This window comes from Adiantum capillus-veneris, chromosome 4 (assembly GCF_014529385.1).
Source record: "Adiantum capillus-veneris isolate H3 chromosome 4, ASM1452938v2, whole genome shotgun sequence".
Taxonomy (NCBI): domain Eukaryota; kingdom Viridiplantae; phylum Streptophyta; class Polypodiopsida; order Polypodiales; family Pteridaceae; genus Adiantum; species Adiantum capillus-veneris.
This window is the reverse complement of record NC_140934.1, coordinates 76,937,467-76,955,357: the sequence shown is the minus strand read 5'-3', so window position 1 is coordinate 76,955,357 and position 17,891 is coordinate 76,937,467. Positions and strand designations below refer to the sequence as shown.

The following is a 17,891-nucleotide window of genomic DNA, read 5'->3' as shown; positions in this document are numbered from 1 at the left end:
GTGTCGATAGGGACTAGGACTGTGGCTGGAAAGGGTGTGAGCACTAGCAAAGGGCACCCACTCTCTCTCTCTCTCTCTCTCTCTCTCTCTCTCTCTCTCTCTCTCTCTCTCTCTCTACCCTGTGTCAAGCAAGAACTCCATGGCTACGTGCAAAGAGCAAGAACTAAAATCAAGAATTGCCTCTTACCTGCCCGTCGTCTCCACCAATGTGGTGTGCACACAAATGGGACCAAACTGAGCTTGCCTCTTGCGTCTGAGAGCATCAACTTACATTAACTTGAGAGGTAGTTACAAGTAGGTTCACACTAGGGCCGTCCAACCACACACCAAATTACATATGGTGATGGATTTGTACATAACTTTTGTGTTATCGCATATGTAGGCAACACCCACACTGGAAGCAATGAGAGTCCCACTTAGATGTTGTACTCCCAACCGAAAATGTCTTGTGAGCTAACTATCGTGAATGGAGCAACTTGCAAGATAATTCGAGAGCAAAAGAATAGAGAGCCACTAGCAAGATGATTGCAAACTCAACACAAACTCATCAAGGCCCAATGCGTCAACCGTTGCCTTAAACGTGTCCTTCGTGATATTGAGGGATCTGTGCAACATTACAAGCCTTCTATAACACTAGTAACGGGCTGCCACTATATTGGCCCCCTTTTAACGACCTTGGCAAACACACGAGAGATCACACTATTGAATGTCCGGCCATGCACCACATACACACCGTGCTACTCTCTTAAAAGGGCATGTTTACACGCTGCCTGAAATGGCGCTTTTCTGTGAGCCTTGGTGGCCTTGAGTGGGTAGTGGTGGCCCTCGATAATAGTGCTCACGCCTCGTAAAAAGTAAACCAGCTTCAATATTGAGAAAAACACCTTTCAGTTAATACCACTTCAAACTTAGCCAATACCATCTAGGGGCTGAAAATGTAGCATAAATGCCACTGCCTTACTTGTCCCTACGTGTGGCCACACCACTCCCCCATTGGCGGCCAGAAATGCGCCATTTTAGGCAGCGTAAACAGGCCCAAAGTCGGCCCCAATAGGGACGCGCGCCGAGGAGTGAAGCGGTGCATACAGACGCCCACAGGGTAATCACGAAGCTGGAGAACAGCATTGCTTCTACTTCATTCGCGACCTTCTCATTGATGGTAGACGCGCACTACTTATTAGTGCCCTTGCATGTGATGCAAATGCCTCTACCCAGAACCAGTATGTCCTCTTCTCCTCCATCTCAATTGGGGCTGGCGGCCTTCTTTATGACTACGCTGTCACTTGTGTAAGTATAATGTCAAGACTCTACCATGGAGTACCCACCTTCAGATAAAGACGATCCTCAAAGTACCCATGTGAAACCATCAGCTCAACCTGGTTCCAGCCTAACCAGGGGCCAACGCCCAGTTCGATCAGCGACCGCCAACATAGGCCAGAGAGAAAACCCAAGACAAGCTCATGTCGGTGCAAGCAATGCACAAGGCAGAAACCCCACTGAACCAGTTCAAGGTACTTCTTCCTCTTACAAACCTAGAAATGAATCACCAGAACCATTTGCAAGAAGCTCTCGACACATATACTCTGCCCAAAATGATTCCACCACCGCTGAAGCCCTTCAGGTGTCTTCGCACATTGACGCTGGCCGTTACACAGCCCCTGACATACACAGAGGACACAGTAGGAGCCCCCGTCGACTAAGAACAAGCCCTGGAAGACGCCGTAGCAAAAGTCCTGCTCGTCGGCAACGCTCAAGGAGCCCTCCCATGCACCGTAGCCAAAGCCCTTCTCATGGTCAACACACAAGGAGCCCTCCCATGCGCCGTAGTCCAAGACTGTCAGAGAAACACATTAGAAGAAGCCCACCTCCATCCCATTATCAGCATAGAAGGAGCCCTTCCGTTCGCCACGGGCCAAGATTCTCTGACAGAAACGACAGATACCATGAAAGGCACAATCGAAGCCGAGGTCGCACTCAAACTAGAAGCAATCCACATCAAGCTGATAGAGGTCATCAAAGGCACAGTCGAACCCCAGTCGTCACTCGCTCTAGAAGCGTACGGCATAAATCTGAAAGAGTCTACATCTCAGAACATAGAAGCTCAAACCGACGTCAGCGTGATGAAGACCCATTTCATTCACATTTAGGAAGCGATCCAAGGCATAGTCCTTACAATAGATGCCAACCAGAAAGCAGATTGAAAAGCCCTGCACAAGCCAGAAGATCCCCAAGAAGATCACCAAGGTTGTCCAAACAACATGAACCACGGAGCCATGAGAGAGCTGGTAAACACGAGAGAGAGATCGATTCTTGGGAAAGGCGTGGTGGAACACATGCTGAAATCTCAAAGGCTTCTAGCCATGGACAAGCGCAAATTCCCACTGACGTTTTCCTTCCTGGCCATGGACATCAGACTCATACAGAAAATGTTTGTAAAAGGCATAGCTATGAGGTTCTTCAAGGTTCCCCTTCATATAAAGGCAGCAGCCGACCAAGAATTCCTCTTGCAGAACCCAAGACAGAGAAGCAAACATCTGCTAATAATGCTCAGAAGGAGCAACTTGGAGAGAATATAGATGCTAAGGCTCTTGGTGGTGGTGGTGGGTGCCCTCTCTTCCTTACGTAACCAAGCTCTTGACAAATCACGCGCTCTTCCGGATTAAATTCGATTGTACTGATCATAATCCAAGTGAAAATGGAGCAGATAAGGAAGAAGGTGAGATAGATAGCCCAGCTCATGATCAAGCTCCTAGTGACACAAGTAGAAAAAGAGTCCGAAGCCCTGCCTTCATGGACTCTGAAAACAGGACTCGAGCGATGGTGAGGGATCGAGAGCCCCGAGAGTTACAAGATGTGGGTCGTCAACGCCGAAGTAAAAGCCCACCCTTCCCAGTAGCCCGCAGAGATAGCTATGAAGATAATCAAGCTCCAAGAAGCAAGCGTGCATGTGGAGATAATACAAACAGCCTCCTGATTGGAAATGCGTCAGCATCACCAGAGAAGGCACATACAAACAGCCATGAAAAGTCACAAGCTTCAATGCCGAAATTGAATGGACAGAAAAAAATACAACATCATGAAAAAATTGAAGCTGTTGCAGACACCATAGAAAGCAAGCAGGGACCTCATACATCATCGAGCAAAGGTAAGATCTCTTCCATTAGTAGTCATGACAAAGTTCAAAATGTGCTCAAGGTCGAGGAAGCCAATCGAGCTATGCTCGGTGAACGTGGGGTCCTGAGGGCAGAGCAATCAAGCAAGTCCTCGAGTCATCAGCTTGAGGTAAAAATGAAGAATCCCAATGAGGCCCCTCAGAAGTGGCAAAGTGAAATGCAAGCACCCACTGTGCAGAGGCAGCAACCCCTTCAAGCCTCACTTCAAAATCAGGTCAGTCCATTCCCCAATAGGCAGCAGATCCCCACTTCTACCCCTGGTTATGGAAGTACTCAACGCGTAGCGGGTGCAAGTGGTGGTCTTGAAACTGTCCCAGCTCCAGATGAGCAGAGACAGAAATTGATTTTGGCTTCACCTCGCATGCAGAGAGGCAATCAATCCAAAGAAACACAGAAAACTGCTGTTTTCAAACACACAAGTCATACTCAGCGTGATGTGGAGGATAGCCATGAGAAGACCCAAGATGTATCCTGCACGGGCAATCAAAGGAAGCAAACCCACGAACTTTCACCTCCGAAGTCGAATGCTGCTTTTCTTATTCCTGCTAGATCAAATCCTGCTTCCAAACCAACTTATGGAAGTTCTCAACTTGTGGCAAGTGCAAGTCATGATGATGAGAGCAACAGAAATATATCTCTCATGCAAAAGCAGCCACACAAAAGCAACCAAGTTTCGTCATCACCTTTGACTCCAAAGCCACCCCATGTGCCTGCCACATTGCAGAAATCCCGGCTTTCTTCTCAATCTAGTCATACAATTACTCAGAATAAAGGGGAACATAGCCAAGACTTGTCACCCCTTCCCATAACAAACCAAAGGACCCGTAAAGTTTCACCTCGCATGCAGACTGGTGATCCTTCTGCACACGAACAACAAAAGACCCCTGCTTTGAACCATGAAAGTGCTCAGCTGAGGCAGCAAAAGCTTTTAGTTTTAACTCGAAGGACAGGTGATGGCATTCCTTTACCTTCCATACAAACAGAACAGACCCTTGTTCCCAAACCTAGTCGTACCCAAGATGTCGACTTGCATCCACTGAAGCGCAGGAAGCCGATAAAGCTCAGCGCCCAGCAGTCTCAGGCCTCTCATACCAAGATGTCATCCACCAGCAAACAGATTGCTGCTGATAAAGAAGGTTCAAATAAAGCTATTCCACAAGGTACACAAGGACAACAGAGTAAACCCATACCTGCAAAGAGCAGTAAAACTTTGATTAGCACTTCAAAACAAGGTAAGGTAATGCAAGGGGCTAGTGGCACACAAGCTCAAGAAGTGCAGGGAGCCGGAAACGGCAAGAAAGTAATGAACGCCAGTGCAGATGAGAGGAAAATTAACATACAGGCCAAAAAACCCAGTGGACTGATACTCAAAAAGAAACGCACAGCAGTAACAAGAAAGCGTGTCCCAAAAGAGACGCTCAAAAGGCGCATACAAGCTCAAGGGATCAGAATTGGAGGAGAGAACAGCATAAAAATGGTAGGACTAGGCAATGCAAAGAATATGAGAAAACAAGAGATTATGAAGCAGAACATGAATCCCGCTAGCGAAATCGGAAAGAGCTTTGAAGGCATTGATAGTCAGAAGGATTGCGTCAGAGCAATTAATGTCATTGCTAAGCAAAGTGGGAAGAGTGATGTCAGAAGTCTTTCAAAGCAAACGAGTTCTGCTGCCATGAAGACCAATAGCACCATCAAGGCAGATGGTCCGGCTTCTGCAAACCTTCAAAGAGCAGTGGCAAAAGGCCCAGCTTCAGACCTTCAAAGAGCAGAGGAATCCTATTACAAGAAAGTAACAATTGCAAGATACATAGCTACTCATACCTTCTTTGTGAAAAGAGATTGTCCAGATGATGCTGCAGGTTGGAGTACTGATGTTCCTGCAACAGGGGAGCCCATTCATGATGTTGGGCATCAAACAGTAAAAGAATATGTAAGTGGCAGAGAGGATACTCAGAACACCAATATCGTCGCATATATAAATGCTGCAGGCCAGGATATTTTTATACATCGAGATGAAAATTGCAAAAGCACAGAACTAGAAAGTATATTTGGTTATTTGCCTGCATTTACGCCAAAGGACGGCGATGGAGAGGGAGGTGGAGGTGAAGATGGAGATGCTGCAGGAACTAGGGATGGTGATAAGCAAGATGAAACCTTTTATCATGCTGGAGATGGAGATGCTGCAGGAATTAGAGATGTTGATAAGCAAGATGAAGCCTTGTATCATGCTGGAGATGGAGCTGCTGCCAAAACTAGGGCTGACGATAAACAATTTGAAGCTTTGTATCATGCTGGAGATGGAGATGCTTCCGGAACTAGGGATGGTGATAAGCAAGATGAAGCCTTGTCTCATGCTGGAGATGGAGATGCTGCCAGAACTAGGGATGGTGATAAGCGAGATGAAGTCTTGTCTCATGCTGGAGATGGAGATGCTGCCAGAACTAGGGATGGTGGTAAGCAAGATGAAGCCTTTTATCATGCTGGAGATGAAGATGTTGCAGGAACTAGGGATGGTGATACACAACATGAAGCCTTCAGTCCTGATGATAGCCAAGATGAAGCCCCTTATCATGCTGAAGAAGACATTGTCGACGCACATGCTATAGAAACATTTATCTCTGATGGTGGCATTGATCCATATGCTTCAAATTTCCAATTGCTACCAAAAGACTTCAAGCGTGGTAATTTGTTTGATGCTGATGTTGAAGAAAATGTGGACGACACTATAATCGATATTGGAACACCCAGTTTTCCAATATCAATAGGTGTGGATAAGCAAGCAGTTTACAACATGGACAAAACTCTGATGGAGTCTGCAGAAATGGGCAAAGGAGAGAATGACAATGTTGACAATGTAAAAAATGTGGATGATGATGATGATGACAATGACAGTACTGGCAATGACGAAGACAGTACTGACAATAGCGATGATGATGACACCAGTACTGACAATAGCAATGATGATGATGACGACAGTACTGACGGTAGCGATGATGATGATGACGAGGAGGATGACCATCCTGAAAAGACAGAACGCTGCACGACCAATGAGGGGCACATTAGCAAAGATCTTGAGGCTGAGTTACCCAAGGCCAAGGTAATCAAGAGCATCAACGCAGCCGCTGAAGATGAAATAGTCGATATTGAAGATGAAGAGGTTGAGGGGGATGGACTAAGAGCAGAGGATGCCGTTGATATTGTTGCTGCCACCACTGCCACCATTACTAGGCCGATTACACTGCCCCGACCACCATATTTGCTGCCAAAACCCCTGCAAGCATCAGTTGAGAATTTAGAGCAGAGCAAAAAAAGGAAAAGAGGCGATGTAGGAGCGGATAATACCACTGATGTTGCGTCCGCCATTCCGGCGCGGCTTCCACCACCACCAAGTTTGCCAAAACCCCTGCAAGCGTGGCCAGTTGCGAATGTTGCAAAAGGGATCAAAGGAGGTAATGTTGCGGGGGCAAAGAATCCTGCTGTTGCCGCCACAACAAGAGCACTCCAATCAGATATGAATGCGAATGTTGGGCGGAATGAGGGTGGAAGCACGAATGTCGCAAATGCAGAAGGAGCAGCAGTTGGAGGTGGAGGAGGAGGGCCAAAGCCCGCTGAAGCGGATTCAATCAAAGAGAAACTGAGGATAGCTAAGGAAAAACAGGCAGCCATGAAGGCTGCCAAGATAGAACAGGAACGAGAAGCCTTTCGCCAAAAATTGACAGAGATGGAGCACAAAGTCCAGAATGAAAAACATCCGTATTAGCGATACGCAACTTTTAGAAAGGGTCCATAAGCACCCCCCGTTTTTCTCCTCCATCATTGATCCCATTTGAACATGCCCGTGTGAAATATAGTGATGAAAGGGTGGCAAGCCGCCTGCGTCAAATGCGCAGTAGTAGGACTCTGTACACAGTAGGACGGGGCTCGAAATTATGCACGGGGGTAATCACCCTTTGACGTCACGCACACACCAAGGGAAGGGAAGGGAGGGGGGCGGGGGTTTTAAAGAAGCTAAATTTTAATTTTAAGAACAGTTGGTGTCAGGGCTTGGGAAACATTTTTTGCGGACCGGCTTTGGAACCTTTTCACACGTATATGAGCAAGCTAGCACTAAAGTTAAGAGGGATAATCACACTAAAAATCTCATATTATAACTAATAATTTCATATTTGAACCGGCTTGAGAACCTTCTTGCCCAATTTTGAGCCAGCCATTTTTCATTTTGAAAGGCTTTGGATAAAGCAAACCTATCTTTTGCCGAGCCATGGTTGGTGTGAAAGGGGTAGCTCAAAAACAGTTACCCCCTGCCATGGAGGCCCTCCCTTACGCACGTAATGGACAGTCTCCAACCGCCCAAAGCATGCCAACTCATGTAATTGTCAAAAACAAGCTCTTCCATGTCTCACGCTTCCCAACTGGGTGTGCAATGTGCTCAATCGTGGAGGCCTAAGAGGGCTCCCCCATAGGCCCTCTAAAGGTGCTTTTGAGGGGCTCTTTAAATCCTGAGAGCTAGACCCATACACCCTTTATTTTTTCCAAAAAAGTAGGGCATTTTCAAAACGCCTTTAGGCTGGGGGGGGGGGGTCTTTCAACCACCCCCTAGATACAAAAGGGCCGCTCCTCCAGCTGTTCGAGCGAAGGCCAATATAGTGTTTGTTGATACACATTGCTTCTTGACAAACCATGAAAATAGAGGGACATCCCAAGTTGTTATGAAATGTCGATGACTATACCATAGTTGGGCAGCCATAGCCCGCTATCCAAAGGACCCATGGATTCAACACGTCTAGTTGGCTCCCAGCTCAAAAGTGGCATGCCTTGTGGCACCGTATATAGAGGGAAATACTCTGAGATCTCGATTCTCCCTTCCATTATTCTTCTGCACATTCACCTTTGCGATGTTGGCATCTACCTGGAGAGGAAAACTTGTGGGTTGTTTGCAAGTCCGACAATGCCTGTCCATAATTTCCAAGTTAAACAAATGAAGTCACGATCTCAATCCAAAAGAAAAAGCGGTTAGAACATAGGATCTATGGCCTAGGATGCAAAACCTTATCAAGTCTCTATTTCATAGGTTACATACACATGCAAAATGTAACATTATAATCTCAAGAATGTGCTCCTACTTTGGGGCGTGCTTTTATTGGCCAATATACCCTACATAACCCCAAGCCCTAAATTAGAAAAGGTGGGTGTGTGGGTGGGTGTGTGTGTGTGTGTGTGAGAGAGAGAGAGAGAGAGAGATATCAAATGACATCATTGGGAGAGAGAATGATAAGGGGAGAAGAAAACATCGATTCTCTCTCCCAATGATGTCATTTGATCTCTCTCTCTCTCTCTCTCTCTCTCTCTCTCACACACACACACACACACACACACACACACACACACATTATGGGAATAGAGAATGAAAAAAGGATAAGTAAACTTCTTACATGTTGTTATAGACATCTCTCTCTCTCTCTCTCTCTCTCTCTCTCTCTCTCTCTCTCTCTCTCTCTCTCTCACACACACACACACACACACACACACACACACACACACACACACAAAGCGAAGATAGAAATTATAGGAAAGGTATGCACATATTTAGTGTGTGCGTCTTGTGTTTTATCAGGAACTATAAATATGTGCATACCTCTCTCTCTCTCTCTCTCTCTCTCTCTCTCTCTCTCTTACACACACATGCGCGCACACAAGAATGTAAATGGTAAATGGTAGTGGTCTTGGCGGCTCTTGCTTCTCTTGTAATACTATGACTAATTAAATGGTAGTAGGGGTGCCTTATAAATGGCAGTGGTACTCTTGGCTCTTGCTCTGCCGAGCCTCATGCCCACTAGCCTTAACTCTGACACCATCCCCTCACTAGCATCATCCTCGGCACAATGTCACTCTCTCTCTCTCTCTCTCTCTCTCTCTCTCTCTCTCTCTCTCAGCCCGCATGAGCATCAAGATTCTTTTCTCACAATGATGTACTGAATATCTCTGCCTCCAATGAATCTGGTCTTCTATTGATCAAAGTTAGATGTGTGAGGTACCTAGACACTTTAGAAGCTAGTGGCAATAAAAACAGCTTGATGTAGAGGATCTTTGTATGCATTAGCAACCTAAAGGAATCCATGCAGCAAGAGAAACACAATAGTATAATCTTAGTCTCTTGCCCACTTCTACAAGAGAGAGAGAGAGAGAGAGAGACGTCCATTCTAGCTTGTGTGGGACCAATACCTTGCTTACGACTAAACTATGCATCTTGGCACTGACTCAAAGAATCAATAGGAGGAAGCTAAAAACTTGTAATTCATTAAGACTACTGCGTCCACCCTGGAGTGAGCGTTGCTTAAATAACGGATCGCTTGCTAATGTGGCGAAGCAACCCAAGCACTATAAAACTTCAAAAACATTCATTACGATCGAGACCGCGGCCCTTTATCGGGTTTTGTAGAGAGAGAGTCCAAAATGGGGTGGCCAAAGAAGGAAGGGGGGGGGGGAGGAGGGCATAGTTTTGCAAATTAAATATTACTGTGTATATTATCGTTGCATATATTATTATTTTTATTACCGTTACATATAGCTCTTATATTACTGGACCTCTCTTTGGTGCTAAAATATTGAAATTTGGGTACTTCTTTCTATTTTTCTTGTGAAATTTTTAAAGAACGTGATTTTTATTTTCAGAATAATGGGCCAAAAAATGGTATTGAGACATGAAACGATGGTTATTTGGACAGATTAGGTTGCGCAAGGCACCTGGCTGCTCTGTCAATAATGATGGCCTACAAGTAAGACACACATCATGCACAAAACGAAAGAGGCTTGCACTCCTTTCTCAAACACCACACGCATTTCACCCGAGCGGTTGCATCCTTGCATTTGTCGCATTTTCTGAAAGGCTTCACACAGTGGTGGTGACGAGCTCTCTTGCTATGAAGATGTGTTGAGCAAGGAGCACAATAAAGGAGGGTGTATGCATGATAAGGTGTACTCACTTTTAGGAGTTTCCGCCAAAAGAACTGCCACAAATTGTCCGGTTTTTTACACTACTATATACATTTGACTTGGTTGTACTTACTTTAAAGAGGCAAGATTTGGTGGCCACATAAAACACATTGTGCTAAACACTCTAAAAAGTTTCGATCGTCGATTTTCCAAACCAAAATGGAAAGCTTAGTATGCAAGGACTATTCTGGTTTAGCCTCTCACACCCTGCCACAACATTGTGACCTTGATGAACAAATACCTATATCTTTATATGAACTTCTTTACTTAACTTCCCCTTTTGCACGTCAATTATTCACTTGACAAGGAATATACCTTGATTTTTGGATAATTTTTTGGTTCTCTACATAATTATTATTCATTTTTCTTTGTTATGATTTTTGTTTACAAAATCATAATCTCTTATACCAGATATCTAATGATATAGAAATTATTTTGCAATATCCATTGATAGATTACGACTAGAAGAATGTGACCATGCAAAAAATAATATCTTTAATTGTTCATTTTTTTAAGATCTAGCTCACAAAATAATAAAGATTGCTTAGAGGATCTTGAGAGATTTTTTAGAGAAAACTAATAATAAATAATGTACATTACCACTCATTTTGATTTTTAGTTATCTTATGACTCTTAGTGTAAGGTCCTCATGGAAAAAAAAATTGAGTTAGGAAAAGACACTTTTCCCTTGTTTTAATTTTTTTCACTTGCACCATTCACTTGACGTGTGCCCCATACCTAGGAATTTTGACACTTGTTCATATAACATGGTTTGGTCTCTCTCTCCTAATCCTAGTTGGCTAGTCCACATCGTACAAAAAGGTTGCTACATCACCAGAATTCCATGTCATCACTCCATCTCACGTTCCACATCACCAAAGCCAATAATTTGACCTCAACACTTAGCTTGCCATGTCACCCTAACTGCCACCTCACCCACCACCCTCAAGTGTCACCTTGCATACCACCTCACTTTAGATGCCATGTCATCATGACCTCACATGCCACTTGTCCGTGGCGCTCGCATCGCTTGCCATGTCACTTGCCACCTCACAAACATGTCATCATATGACAAGACAGATGAGGGGATCCCATCCGCCATGTCATCTTTCCATCTAAGCAGTCCATGTCATCAATCAATCACACCACCTTACAACACAAACGACCATGTCATCCATGCATGGCCATCTTAACAGCCACATCATTTATTTTTAACTTAAAAGAGTTATTTCAAATGAAGAAAAAAGCAAGAAAATCTAATATAATTATTTAAGTTCCTCTCAAAGTATATTTATTTTACTTTTTTATTTAGTTATCTATTTTATAATATTTTAAATTAATATCAAGATTCTATTTATCTAAATTATTATTGGATGATAAATAAAATATTATGATTTTTGTAAAAAAAAGTTAATTTATGTTTATTTATGTCATATAACTTAAGAGATAATCAATATTTTATGTAAATTAATTTCCCATATGGGATTGGTGTAATCTTATCAAGTTTACCTCTTTTTAGATTACATTAGGGAGAAAATGTATATAAACCCTTTATTTTGAGTTCACTTCATCTTCATTTGAGTGCGAGTAAGATTTGGAGCCTTTATGTCTCTTTGATTCAATCACTAACTATTCTGACACTCATTTTCCTAACTAAGCAACGATTCACTGTCACGAAGGTCTCACAAGAATCCCATCCACAAAGTTGAAGTCGTGGAGGCGATTGCTCTCGCGGAAGAAAATGGATGGAAAGGTCCGGAATGCAAGTAACGCTCTAGAGCAAGACTATATACAGATGTGTCGCAAGATCCCATTACTCTCCCTATGATTGAGGATTTTGGGGTTGTTCACATGCATGTATCACCGTGAGAGGGTGGTACTTCTTCTCTCCCTCTATTGCCTAGCTATTTGCCTTCATTCCCTTCCTCGGTCCCTTTACCATTGACCTCAACATCTACAGTCTCACCAATAGATGTGACACCCGTTGGTGACCTCCCACAGTGGGTGCCTTTGACGAGTCTCATATGGTATCGCCAGCTGCGGAGCATTTCAATAGTCCATCGATGCAGTACAACCGCCTTATTTCTTCAAGTGGATCTCCCTCCGGAGTTGGAAAGGAGAAGTTTGTGGACCCTACTTTAGCATCTGAGCTTGATCCTTTGGCGATGGGACGCTCACTTAGTGTGTCTAGTGCGTGATATTGTGCCGGCATCATTGCAAAGACCTACTCCAGTGACATAGATCTTCCCTCAAGTACTCAAGTTCTTGAGCATTTGTTGCAACATCCTTGTGTCATTGAGGCCCATAGAATTGTTGAGATCCATAGTCTGAGGATCCGTTGGGCTACGGTGACAGTTGTAGATAGTGTGAGGCGCTCCTACATTGTACTATCGTGATGAGGCTCCAAGGATGCACTTGCAGCTTTCCCCACACTCATATAGATATCTCTTGAGCCACTTCTCGTGTTTTGTGTATTTGTCGGCCCACCTTGCATGTTGGACACCTTAGGAGGAAGTGACTTGATTTGGGACATAGTGAAGAGCTATGAACGAGCAATGGGTGTGCTCCACGATGCTCACACATTCTAAATTCATGCATGAGGAAGCTCATATGATAGTTTTGGAGGAAAATCTTCACGCCATGCCAAATTTCAAAAAGGCAATTTGACACGGGATTGGCCGCAAGCAATATATAGAGCATGTTGCTATGATTTGAGATTACATAGTCATCTCTTTCCTGCATTCCAAGATGCCCACCCCAAGATCATCATTGGCCAGTGCTCCTTTAAGGCCTATAAGCCTTGGTACGTGTGATTCATGCACAAGATAGAGACATGTTGTTGCAGATACCGTGTGAAGTTTTAGATTATGTATGACGTGTTCACTGCTCTTTCGGGCATGCTGGAGAGGTCCAAATGGGACCCCGAGGCTTTGTCCATTCTTTGTTGTGTGAATGTGTGGATGGTGCCTCTCACCATCAGCTGTTGTGTGTGGAAGGAAAGTGTGCCCAATGTGGGGATCTTTCATGACTTACACCCATCCGGGGCGATGTGATGTGGGTGCGATAGTTACATGGTAGCAATATAACTACCAGACATACACAGGGCTTCAATGTGGTACATGGCTTTTAGGTCCTTTGTGTATCCAGATGTGTAGCATGTGCTTCGCACAAAGTGGCAAGATTGTCAGTTTTGTGCTTGCCTTGCCTTGTTCCCCATTGCCACCGTGGTCTCTATCATGGATTTTGTAGAGAATTACACCGTTGTCCGACAGAAGGAGATCCAATCCAAATATCACTTCTCTGAGCAGGTACAAATGATACTGGTTGGATAAATTTACATTCGCTTTGATTTTTTAGCCACATGATTTAAAAGCGTTGTTTCATGTATTCTAACATTTTTTAATGATCTCGAAGGTGACGATCCTTGTCCATATATTGTGCATATATCTTATTGTTATGTAGAGGTAGCAATTAATGGAGTGGAGAGCTTTGAGGACTCGTGGGTGATCATACACGAGTACCATTTCCACAATGGTGATGATCGCTCCCAATGCGCAATTTGTGCAACATTGTTTCTAGCAGCATGATCTTTTCCTTGTGAGTGTCTATCTCACACTCTTATTGCTATATGTGGTCGGATGGTTGTGGTGTGCAATTCAAAAGCGCATGTTGGAGAGGGGGAATGAGGAGCACACCTAGCACACAGACAAAATGCATCTCTATAGCCTAGGGTATTCACAGCCTAACACATACACAAAATGCATCTCTATAGCCATGGAATCGAGACCCTACCAATATTCCACGTCAACAATCCTCGAACCTTGCCGACTAACCACTATCGCCAAAACGCCAAAACACCACCATCGGACGCCCCTAGCTCCGCCACAACAATGCCACTGCGTGTAGGGCCACGCATGCCATAGCCAAGCTTGCAAGAGTGCCATTAGAAAATTTCGGAGGTCATTTGGAGGGCCTTCTAAGAAAATGTATTTTTTGCACTCTCTCTCTAGAAAAAATGACAAATAAAAGAGCTGGGTCTTTCATAGTAAAACTTCAAAAAGTGTACTTTAAGTAGATTCCTTACCCCTCTGAACATTCGTTCGTAGTGATTAAGGGATAATCCTCTTTTTAGTTGCATTGAATGAACAACGTCAATACGGAGGGAATGAGGCTAACATGGAGGGACGAATCCGCAGCCGCTATTCACTTTCCATTAAACCTGCACATTTAGCTAATGGCGCACTCCTCAAATGGCACAAATGTTACCCACAAACGAGCCAAATATCACCTTCACATTGATTTGGACAATGAGTACCAACCATTGATTAAGCGCAGTAAAACAAACACACATATACCTCCCACCTCCATAGACACGCTCAGAGCTCAAGGAGCTAAACACATAGATATCTGGACGAGAGGCTCTCTCTACCCTAAGAATCCAATAACTAATGCGTCTCCACCGTTTGTCAATCCTACAAGCTTATTGACCTTTGCTGGTGATGGAGAAAACGGCCTTCTGGGTTATTGTAAATCACTTACAAGAGAAGCTGGAACTTACAAGAGCATTCTCCAAGCTCAACAATGTGAGATTGTTCGCCTTTCACATTTACATTCTACAGATCAGGTTACCATTTTGCAACATAAAACAGAGGTACAAGAACTGAAAGGAAAGGTGCGAAGTTGTCAAATGAAGGACACCATCTTGGGTGGTCGTATCCGAAAGAAGAAATTGCGCAATCTTGAAACATTGCAGGTTGCATCAGGAGGTCTCAAGAAAAGAATCCGAGCATTAAGGTGATGCTTCTTGGTTGGCTACATTGTCTTAGTTAAGTAATCTCTTTGTTTTTTCTTGTTATGCATTGTTTTCATGTGCCTAAATAGTGTTAGTGAAGCAAATTTTCTGTTATTTACTTATGCATTGTCTTCATGTAGAGACTCAATCTATCCTGACAAGGAAAACATTGACCCCAAAGCCAATATAGGAAAGAGATTGAAGCCACTTATAAGTAGAAGCCTGGCAGCAGATATAGTACATGACAAGAAGTTTAAGGTTCTACAAAGAAATGTAGTGGACCGCTTTATTTCAGAGAACTCAGTGCCTGCAAAAGAGATACAAGGCACACTTGATTCACTTGGTGTAAGCAAAAGAGGATATTCGGCTATCCAAAAGTCTGTCTCATCCATCTTTGTTAAGAAGGGTATAAAATCCAAACTTCTACCATCAGCCTCAAGTGTTTGGAAAGAGAGGCTTCAGCTTAACGAGGCACAGGGAGACTATCTTGGACAGCCCTTTCATATTAAAGCAACTTACAGTGGCCATGGAGCGAACATGGCATATGATGAGTTCAACAATATTTTTATGGACCTGCGGATACTGCAGAAGAGAATGGTGGAGTTTTACAACATCACATTTGAAGAGTCACGTGGACTATTACATTTTGTGTTAAAACTGGATGAGTGTGAGCTTGTTAAAGAGAAAAAGCTAGAGCGTGTTACTATTACTTTAATGAATAGAGCCCTCTCAAAGTGTCCCAGTGATGATCCTTTATATTTTAGTGTTCAATCAAAATCTAACATATGGTGGCTTGGTGCGTTTGAGGTAAGCGATATTCTCAAGTAAGCTCAAATGTTCAGATCTACTTAAGTCTCATTTATTTTGTGTTGCAGGTAAAGAAAGAAGATCATGAGATTCTATATTGGGTGTTCCATCGAACTAATATTCCGGAGCTGATTGATCGACAGACTAACCAGGGAGAGGTACTACGTCTAGATGGAAGGGGAGACTTTCAAGTTCAGTGGCATCTTGCAGGTGACCTTAAAACATTAAAGTGCATGTATAATTGTGGAATGGGTGCAATGGCAAAGTCACCGTGTTTGTTTTGCATGGAGCCTGCAAAGGTCATGGACCCAAAGTGGTGGAGAAAAGCTCCAACACGTCACATTGAGGATCCTGCTTTTCGACCAGTTTTGAAAATACCACTTGTGAATGTCCACATTTGTACAATGCATGCCCTTTGTAGAATTGTAGAGAAATCGGTCTACTTATACATCGGGTTTTCTTGGAAGATTAAGAACTCTGCAGAACGACAAATAGCCTTGCAGTGCTTAGAAATGGTACTGTCGGATATGGGGCTTCATGGTGGCAATGTGAAAATCCAGCGGGATGAAAAGAGATCAACTGCTGAGAAGGATGTCCCATGCAAACCATCCATCGGTGGGGTGAAGGCACGGAGGTTTTTATCTAAGCCCCAAGGTACAAGAGATCCAAAGCTAACAAAACATGGAAAAATATATAACACATCTTATGTTAGCAAGGTAGAGTATCAGAGCTGGAAAAAGCTACATATTGCAGTCAAAGACCACGAACCAACTACTCGTAACGCGAAGGCTGAGGTTTGGCGATCAATAGACATCCTATTTTTGATGTGCGACAAAGATGACTGGTCACAAGGTGATATGAACAAGTTCAAGGAAAATCTCAACCTTCTGAAAAAATCATTCAAGACAGCATGGACAGACACCCAGATTACTCACTACATGGTATTATCATGTATTTCTTTCTCTCTTATGTGCAAATATGTGAGTGTAAAACATTCTAACTAATCTGTTTTCATATCCAGCACATCATCTTCAATCATTTGCCATATTTTATACAGAAGTATGGGAACCCGGCAATATGGAATACCCAAGGGATGGAAAAGTCTCATTACATGGCGAGAAATGCTTATTTCAGGCACACACGACATGGTGGCTCTCGAATCAAGGCTAACAGTTTGAGAGAACTATTTGAATGGTTCTATCGTAGAATCATTCATCGAATGCAGGCAAAAGAAGTCTTGGCAAATTCAGCAACAACACAAGCCATCAGACATTTACAATAACAAAAAGCTAAAAGATCAATGGCATACAACAACTCCGGAGCTCGTGAAAGTCAACGAAGGTGGAGAGAGACAATGGTGTATGTGAATCACAAGTGGAGAAAGATACTCTGAGTGGATGACATTGTACAAAATTTATGTAATACATGATCTTATACAATTGGTACTTGAAGTGTATCAAGATTTTGCAGGTTCAATTTTGTTTTTTGGCACGTCACCCTTGTAACGAATCATGAGATGTTTGCCATACTCTAAAAGTTCATCTGGGTTTTGTCTACCAAGAGCTAGTGCCATTGCTGTGTAGGTGTAGTAATACGCTGCCCGACCACCTGTATAGCCTGGGCAGTAACCAAAACAATCTCTAGCAAACACTTTGTCCACAAGAATGACTTTATCTGCACTTTTGGGCAGCACCGGTCCACCCAAGAAGCGTGATAGTGTCTTGAATGTGTAAGTTGCTATTGAGCCCTCTTGTGACATGGAATTGTGAAAAACTACTATCGGCGACTCGCAGAGCTTTGAAAGGTATTGTGCTAGGGCCGCATCCCTTCCTCGATACTCTCTTGTCCGGCGCCGAAGGAAGTCATCCTTGTCAGCAATCCAAGACTGCACATACAATGTCAGAAATGACACAAACAGAGAGAGAGAGAGAGAGAGAGAGAGAGAGAGAGAGAGAGAGAGAGAGAGAGAGAGAGAGAGTTACCATGAAGCTCTCATCCTGCAGAAAGAGGTTTTCTTGCCACAGGTCTACAGATGTAGTTGACCCCTGACCTGAATGGTTAAACCAATCCTCCACTTCTTTGTTACTTTTCGATGGTCTTAGGCTTTGTCTTATTGCTTGGAAGGT

At 43.6% G+C, this 17,891-nt stretch overlaps 3 protein-coding genes across 3 annotated transcripts; 2 read left to right on the top strand and 1 right to left on the bottom strand.

The window, feature by feature from the left end:
* Nucleotides 1-294: 294 nt before the first annotated feature.
* Nucleotides 295-2,658, top strand: LOC147459453 (uncharacterized). Its single transcript, XM_086510723.1, has one exon. The coding sequence runs from the start codon at nucleotides 1,313-1,315 to the stop codon at nucleotides 2,624-2,626; it is 1,314 nt and encodes a 437-aa protein (XP_086366849.1). The 5' UTR covers nucleotides 295-1,312; the 3' UTR covers nucleotides 2,627-2,658.
* Nucleotides 2,659-6,520: 3,862 nt separating this feature from the next.
* Nucleotides 6,521-8,118, top strand: LOC147459452 (uncharacterized). The gene has a single exon (XM_086510726.1). It carries the CDS (start codon nucleotides 6,685-6,687, stop codon nucleotides 6,931-6,933), a length of 249 nt encoding a protein of 82 aa, XP_086366852.1. The 5' UTR covers nucleotides 6,521-6,684; the 3' UTR covers nucleotides 6,934-8,118.
* Nucleotides 8,119-11,163: 3,045 nt separating this feature from the next.
* On the bottom strand, nucleotides 11,164-17,861 carry LOC147459451 (uncharacterized). Its single transcript, XM_086511595.1, has 3 exons — nucleotides 17,748-17,861; nucleotides 17,295-17,650; nucleotides 11,164-11,281 (listed from the first exon to the last, which is right to left on the bottom strand). Exons 1-3 carry the CDS (start codon nucleotides 17,748-17,750, stop codon nucleotides 11,164-11,166), a joined length of 477 nt encoding a protein of 158 aa, XP_086367721.1. The 5' UTR covers nucleotides 17,751-17,861.
* Nucleotides 17,862-17,891: the final 30 nt, after the last annotated feature.

Bases quoted from the DNA above. Each gene is read 5' to 3' on its own strand.
- LOC147459451 (XM_086511595.1), bottom strand. The intron at 11,282-17,294 runs GTATGGCAAACA...TGGACTGCTTAG, and splicing joins AACCCAGATGAACTTTTAGA to ATGGAAAGATGACATGGCGG.
- LOC147459453 (XM_086510723.1), top strand. From the start codon at position 1,313: ATGGAGTACCCACCTTCAGATAAAGACGATCCTCAAAGTACCCATGTG.
- LOC147459452 (XM_086510726.1), top strand. From the start codon at position 6,685: ATGAATGCGAATGTTGGGCGGAATGAGGGTGGAAGCACGAATGTCGCA.